Raw genomic sequence first — 7,376 nt, forward strand, 5'->3', positions numbered from 1 at the left:
TACAAAGCTTAATGTGAGTGGATTAAGTACCTTCTCTGGTCAAGGTAGGTGAGAACCCATTCATGTAAAAGAAGATCATGCAAACTCAACATAGATCCAGAGGCGTGTGTCTGAATGGGAATCATGGGGCTCATGTATAGGAATATAGAGGGTACTGAAGGAAAGCTTTCTGAAGAACCAGCCTACATTACATGATACAGGACAACTATGGCCAGCAACAGAGCCGTGGAAGTCAAACCCATTAACTGCATAATCGTTTGTTTTGTAGACTTAAGGACAGAGCATATTAATCAAGTTGATTGTGTTGCCTCTGTACAGGGTTGACACTTCTCATCAGCACATGTGCCTGCCAACACACCTAACAAGATGTAGCCTAAGCAATAAATGAAGAAGTTATGACACATGTGAGCCTGTTACTCATTAAACTCTACGATCCTGATCAAAGTTCCCCTTCTCCTGTCTTGTTGACATGTTTACTCATGCAGAGGTAAAATACTTTTCTGTCAGGAGGACATCATGAGTTCTAGGGACTGCTGGAGGAAGATTGTTGGATTGATTGGAGTGTTTTTGTTTTTCAAGGTGGGAAACAGTGTGTCTGTTCAATATGTTGCTGTACAAATTTGTCCTTAGAGGACTTTAATGATCAACTTTCTAATCTTGTGTTGTAGGTTGAAGCTTTTCCAACATCAACTGGTTTGTTTCTATTCATTTTATTGACTCAAACAAAACTTGTTTGTTACTTATTGGCTCTGACATTACATTTATTTTTCAGTGTATAATGCAGATGCTGGTGAACTGAGAGATGACATCCTAGAGATCAATAAAGGTGTGTTTTTAAAGCTCTTTTTACAGCTTTGTGATCATGTGTCTTGTTGACTAGAGTTAAATTAATTATACTGTATATGAAAATTTTTAGGTTCAGAGCACTTGTTTGAGGGTGACATTGCTGGTAATGTAAGTATACTGAGAGGCTATGTGTAAAGCCTCAGTTTCAGTTTGTAAAGAACTGAAACTCATATTTCATATTAATGCATTCACTGTGTTTTACAGCCAAGCAGAAATGCAATCCTGGATCAAACAAGAAGATGGACTTTTCCCATTCCTTATATCTTAACTGACTCTTTAGGTACTAGACCAAGTGCAATACATTTCTTACCATTAGCTCAAGCATGTGCTCATTTGGGAATTTTTCGATATTGTTTTAGAACTGAACGCTAAAGGTGTGATCCTCCAGTCTTTTGAGGAATACCGTTTGAGATCCTGTGTGGACTTTAAGCCCTATGAGGGTGAGGACAGTTACATCTCCTTCACCAAGCTGTCTGGGTGAGTTGCTGAATGGGACTCAGCAATGGTTCTGGCTATTGTGCAACTTTATGGGAATTGTTGTCATATAATCAGAAAGGAGGCATCAAACACCAAAGATTAGAAAATGCTGATGTGGTTTAATGTTCTTGGAGCTCACAAACACCACCTTGATTGTTTAATCCCATATATTTTCCATCTCATCCAACAAATTAGATGCTGGTCATATGTGGGAGATGATAAAACAGGTCAAAATGTGTCCATTGGAGCCAGGTGTGACACTAAAAGTATTGTGCAGCATGAGCTCCTCCATGCTCTGGGCTTTTACCACGAACAGTCTCGCTCTGATAGGGACGATTATGTCAAAATCTGGTGGGACGAGATTGAAGAAGGTAAGTAACGCTTGATTTAAGTTTGTATTTTTGGGGCGCTGTTTTTGGGTGGTTAGGGCATATGTCCCATGTAAGAAAGGCTGTAGTCCTCCAAGCGGGCAGCCAGGGCTCAAATCCAGCCTGTGGTTCCTTTCCCATTCTTTCTGTCCCCCATAGTTTCTGACTCTATCCTCTACCCTGTCCCCTTAAATTATAGGCACAAAAAGCCCCCCCAAAATGTATGGGAGTAGGGATTGTTATGAAGTCAACACAAGCCACAAAAGAGGAGCAGATTTTGTAATTGACCAAAAGACAGATACTGAGACAACTACCAAAGGATTGTTAGGTGTAATGTGTTACAAAGAAATGCACTACTGTACTTTCTGTGATTGCTGTTTTGCTGTAACAAGTAACAGAATGCATTTGTTTTGCAATTCAAGTAATAAGTTATTATTTATAACATTATTTATTATTATTTTTTATTTTTTATTTTTCTCCTTGTGGAGAAAAAATAAGTGTGCTCTGTTTGCTTGCATGTTCCCTGCCCTACAGCGCTATAGTGGGGATGATGTGAAACAACATAGTTGACACCATTGGTGTTGTTTTTATTTAGGCAATGCCATTGGAACTGTTTAAAATGAAAGCGTTTAAAAACTTGTGCACTGATATATACACAGTCGAGATCTTGACATTTATGACTGTAGATATGGCCTCATGTTTGTCTTAAAAAAGAAGATAATTCTTTGGTGGCTTAAAATCTGCACAACAATGTCTTTACTCCTCACAGGGATGGAGCACAATTTTAACAAGTATGAGGATGACGTCATCACAGATATGAACACGCCCTATGACTATGAGTCCATCATGCACTACAGACCACTGTCCTTCAACAAGAATGTCAGTGTACCAACAATCACCACCACCATACCATATTTTAATGAGGTGATTGGCCAGCGCCTGGACTTTAGTGCTGTAGACATCACCAGGCTCAACCGCATGTACGACTGTGGTGAGTGCGCCCTTTAGGACTTCACAAAAAGGCATTGTGGTGCACTTAACATTTTGCTGTTTCTCAATTGACCTCTCTCGCCCTATTATCTCTTTAATTTAAGATTATTGTTTTTTTTAAAGGCCCACAACTCTGATCTTCAACCTTATTAATAGCCACTGTTAGCAAACAACCTCTGAAACAGAGATTCATTGAAGTATGTAACATGTAGTTTATTTAGAAGCCAAAGATCTGTGGTCACACAGTTAAGATTGGGTAGTCTTCCTCTGGCCAAAAAATATACTATAAATATACTATAAGAAAACAGACTTTGGAAGATGAAGTAGAAAGTAACTAATATTTTATTTTATATTAAAACAAATGATGTCTTAATATAATTATAGATTTATTAAATAACTTGTCAAAAACTAAGAAAAACTTATTCTACTTTAATTAGTTGAAAACACTGCATGTGCTCATCTGTCTTATCTGTTATGCTTAATTTGGACTGTAACTGTCCTTTTTCTAGCTAACACTCACACGCTCCTGGACCAGTGCTCCTTCGAGCTCATCAACATCTGTGGTATGATCCAAAATGAGGACGATAACGCTGACTGGGTCCAAACACTCAGTAGTCCAGCTGATGCAGACCACACTCTGGGAGGACGCTGCAGAGGTACTGAGAGGTTTTTTTTTTATACCTTTGCAAAGGTTTATACAACAACAACAACATGTAATATAACTTCAAAAACAACCTAAAGAAAACATTATGTGTTGTGCTTAAAAGTGTCCTCAGTCCAGCTCCACCTGCAGGCCTCAATGGTTGTTATTTTTTGCATTTATGCCCAAGATGCTCTGAGTCTATTTTCAAAGATCTGACAGTTTCCTGAAGAGAAGCATCACATTCTTCAACAAAGTGCAAAGTGTAGTGTAGATGTTTCACTTGTGTTGAATACAATATGATGCCATTTACTGTAAAGTTTGTTATGCTATCTACAAAGGCAATGGACACTAAGCAACATTTTAGCAAAGTGAGTATGTTTTATTGATATAGCACTTTTCACAGACAAAGGTTTGTGGGATTGGTTATGGCCTCAAACGCACCAACACCGCAAGTCTTGATAGAGATCTGTGGGACAAACACAATGTGCAGGGCGTTAGCAGAGTTACAGTGTCAAGGAAAACTCAAACAGAACTGGAATCACGTTAAACAGACATCTGCCGTGTTGGTTTGGAAAGAGGGATAGAGGGAGATGTCTAAAAGACAAACAGAGCAACAACAATGAATAAGATTTACAGCTACAATGTCAGTAATAATGGTAGAAGTACAGTGACAACTAAGTTTGTTAATTATAAAGGTTGAAGTTGAGCAGCTCTAAGATTCACTTTAATAATGATAAAAGGTGTGAGGTTGATATAATCCAAGTTATCCATTGCATTTAATTTGGAAAAGGTTCACAGATGACTGCTTGTCTTTTTAGACTCTGGCTACTTCATGAGGTTTGACACATCTTCTGGTGCTGCTGGAAGCAGTGGCTTGCTTGAGTCACGTATCCTCTACCCAAAGAGGGAAGAGCAGTGCCTGCAGTTCTTCTACAAGATGACTGGGTCAGTTTCAGACAAACTTGTGATATGGATCAGGACTTATGAAGGAACAGGGGCCACAGGCAGTGTCAAAAAGATCCACACCATTTCAGGTACTGCCTGTCTTCTTTCATATCCTATGACTCTATCTTTGCCACATTGCATCCTAACCATGTTGAATATGGTTAGAATTAAGTTTTCCTCTATACAGTATAAGTCGATCCATGATTATAAGAATAATAGTCTAACACTTCCTTTAGTATTGAGTAGCATTTATTTCTTTCATCAAATGGATTAATGCTTCACTAAAAATGTACTTAAACCCCCCCGTATCACCTGCATTTTCTCTTTCAGGTGATGGAGATCCTACCTGGAAAATTGCCCATGTGACTCTCAAGGTGACTGAGAAGTTCCGTTATATCTTCCAAGGCATCAGAGGAGCATCTGACTCCTCTGGCGCCATCCTTATTGATGACATCACTCTAACAGAAACCATTTGCCCTGTCGCTGTTTGGCAAATCCGCAATTTTACTGACATTTTAGGCAGCACTCCTGTAGGCAGTCCTATTAAAAGCAAGTGTTTCTACAACTCTGAAGGCTACTCATTCGGTATCAGTGCTTATCCAAATGGTGAAGAGGTTGAGTACCCAGACTATGTTGGTATAGCCGTGCACCTTTGCAGTGGAGAAAATGACGCAGTGATGCAGTGGCCAGTCATAAATAGGCAGGCAAACGTTGTAGTCATGGACCAGGACCCAGACGCAAAACTGAGGATGTCTTCAACAAGAAGCCTTACTACAGGTAAGCACCCTGGCATTTCACAAGTCAAAAGGAAAAAAAAAGCTTTTGTTATGCCCAGTGTTGAAACATCGTCAGTCAGTCTCTGTGTTGTCGTCAGTCAGAGTACATATCTTACAATTACCCACGCTATTTATTACGGCTTCTACTTTTAACATTACGTGCTTTAGCACCCTCATTACCCCAATATGTGTCTGTCAAAAAAGAGAAAAAATGACGCAGAGTGCTGAGTGTTCCAAGAAAAATGGTCATCCTCCTATTTATTCATGGAAGTGAATGGGAAAGCTGTATGTTTGATGTGTTCACAGCATCTTTCAGTGCTCAAAGAATATACCGTAAATTCCGGACTATAAGCCGCTACTTTTTTCTCACACTTCGAGCACTGCGGCTTCTACTCCGGTGCGGCTTATTTATGGATTTTTTATGGGGAACAATGAGCTTCTGCCGCAAAAACATTTGACTTCGTCACGTCGGATCTTAATATCAGTCATTTTGCGCTTCATGCACGCACCCTCATGATGGAAAACACACGGAGAAATACATATGATGCAGCTTTCAAGTTAAAGGCGATCGACCTGGCTGTCAAAGAAGCTAACAGAGCTGCTGCACGTTAAGATGACACTGACAGCGACAACAGAGACTGAGGAAGTGAGTAATGAAGTCATTCTGAGGCAGTGAATGGATGGACTTTTTCTTGTGAAATATATTACGGTCATCTTTTTCATCAGCCGTGTTACAGACACCGTCGGCTAGGCTTCGTATTGTAACGGTTCATGTTGTAAAGTCAGTAGTTGATAATGTGTTCATAATTCCGATTATGTGGAGAGTCAGTGAATGCACCAGCGAGAACGTGTTGAGTGGCTGTATGAGAGAACGCTGGGGGAGAGAGTTGGATTGTTACGGCAAGTTATGTGTTGCTCTCTGCTGTAAACGGCGTGGTCACGGCCGACAGTGATCGGGTTATTAAGTTATTATTTGAACGCTCTCGTCGTCCTTTAACGTCCGTACGGACGCTACAGTATTTGCGGATGTTACCGGTAGCCTACGTCTGTGTAAATAGCTCTTGTTATAGCGTGGACACCTGCGGCTTATAATCAAGTGCGGCTTATATATGTACAAATACATTTATTTACTTATTTTTAGCCGGTGCGGCTTATATCCAGGTGCGCTCAATAGTACGGAATTTACGGTAACCTTCATCACCACTATGTGAGTTTTCATGCCGAAGACTTTGGACCAAATTAAAACAAAGAAAACAATCTGAAGATAATATTATTTTTCTGATCGGACCCACTTGGGAATAGATTTTTCCCCCTGTGGCCTCTGAGCTAAAATGAGTTTGACAACTCTGATTTTATTATATTATGACTTTTACTGTGTACGGTGAGAAGGGAGACTTAGAGGTCAAAACTAAAAACACCTAGCAGTTGGAGTGTGTGGCAGAAGCTGTCTAAGATGAGTAACCATAGCAACAAAGACTGAGACAAATCCTCTGTGTTTGATAATGAACAAAATAACAAACTACATAGCCTACAGCAATTACTGATTTGTAGAGGACACTAATTAGACTAAAACTGGTTTAGATCCAACCTGTTCATTTCGATTACTTTGACATTATGACGAAAACTTCTGTCCTGTTTAAACAACAAATGTGTGAGTTTTGACTATTCTCACTCAGAGGCTGATCCCGCCTGGAACAGACCGACAGCTGATTCAGGGGCATCATTTGACGAGAGCTGTAATTGTTATCGTGGTGGGGACTCTGGCTGGAGCACGTTCATATCTCACAAGTATCTGCAAAGGAGGAGCTTCCTTAAAAACAATGACCTCATAATCACCGCTGACTTCAATGGTGAGAAATATCAGTGTCCCTTTCTTATGCATAATAAAATCTTACCAAGATAGTATGTATTTCACATTTTCAATCAATTGTTAGACTTGACCCACCTGATAAAGACAGAGGTGCCTGTCAAACCAAGTAAGGACACCAAGGTTGAGAAACAAGCTGGCGAGATGCAATTGAAGCCCCAGTAGTAAGTAAGTAAGTTCCATTAAGTAGTTCCATTTAGACTTTTATATACACTGTTTATATAATTAGAAGGTCAGGATATTTTGGTGTGTTTGTTTGGGTGTAGTCTACAGCTTAATATCATCATTTTACATTAAAACTTAAGTTCTCTGCTCTTTAGGTGTGCACAACTCAGACCATCTACTACACCGGTCGAAGACGTGAAGAACTGAACATTGATAGAGGCATTTTGGGACCTCTGATTGGTGGTGCGTCAGGGACCATTGTGCTCTCACCTGCTGTCTTCACTGTCATTAGGAGAGCT

At 39.9% G+C, this 7,376-nt stretch overlaps 1 protein-coding gene across 2 annotated transcripts; it reads left to right on the forward strand.

Moving 5' to 3' along the window:
* Positions 1–497: 497 nt before the first annotated feature.
* On the forward strand, positions 498–7,369 carry mep1a.2 (meprin A, alpha (PABA peptide hydrolase), tandem duplicate 2). 2 transcript variants are annotated; one of them, XM_079339964.1, is made up of 14 exons: positions 498–579; positions 669–693; positions 773–826; positions 917–954; positions 1,051–1,126; positions 1,206–1,323; positions 1,519–1,694; positions 2,461–2,682; positions 3,191–3,337; positions 4,143–4,358; positions 4,600–5,046; positions 6,722–6,895; positions 6,980–7,080; positions 7,233–7,369. In XM_079339964.1, exons 1-13 carry the CDS (start codon positions 517–519, stop codon positions 7,075–7,077), a joined length of 1,854 nt encoding a protein of 617 aa, XP_079196090.1. In that variant the 5' UTR covers positions 498–516; the 3' UTR covers positions 7,078–7,080; positions 7,233–7,369. The 2 variants fall into 2 exon arrangements, with proteins under 2 accessions (XP_079196090.1, XP_079196091.1); XM_079339965.1 differs by having other exon boundaries at positions 6,980–7,084; positions 7,233–7,362.
* Positions 7,370–7,376: the final 7 nt, after the last annotated feature.

This window comes from Symphodus melops (genome assembly GCF_947650265.1).
Source record: "Symphodus melops genome assembly, chromosome: 1".
NCBI classification, from domain to species: Eukaryota; Metazoa; Chordata; class Actinopteri; order Labriformes; family Labridae; genus Symphodus; species Symphodus melops.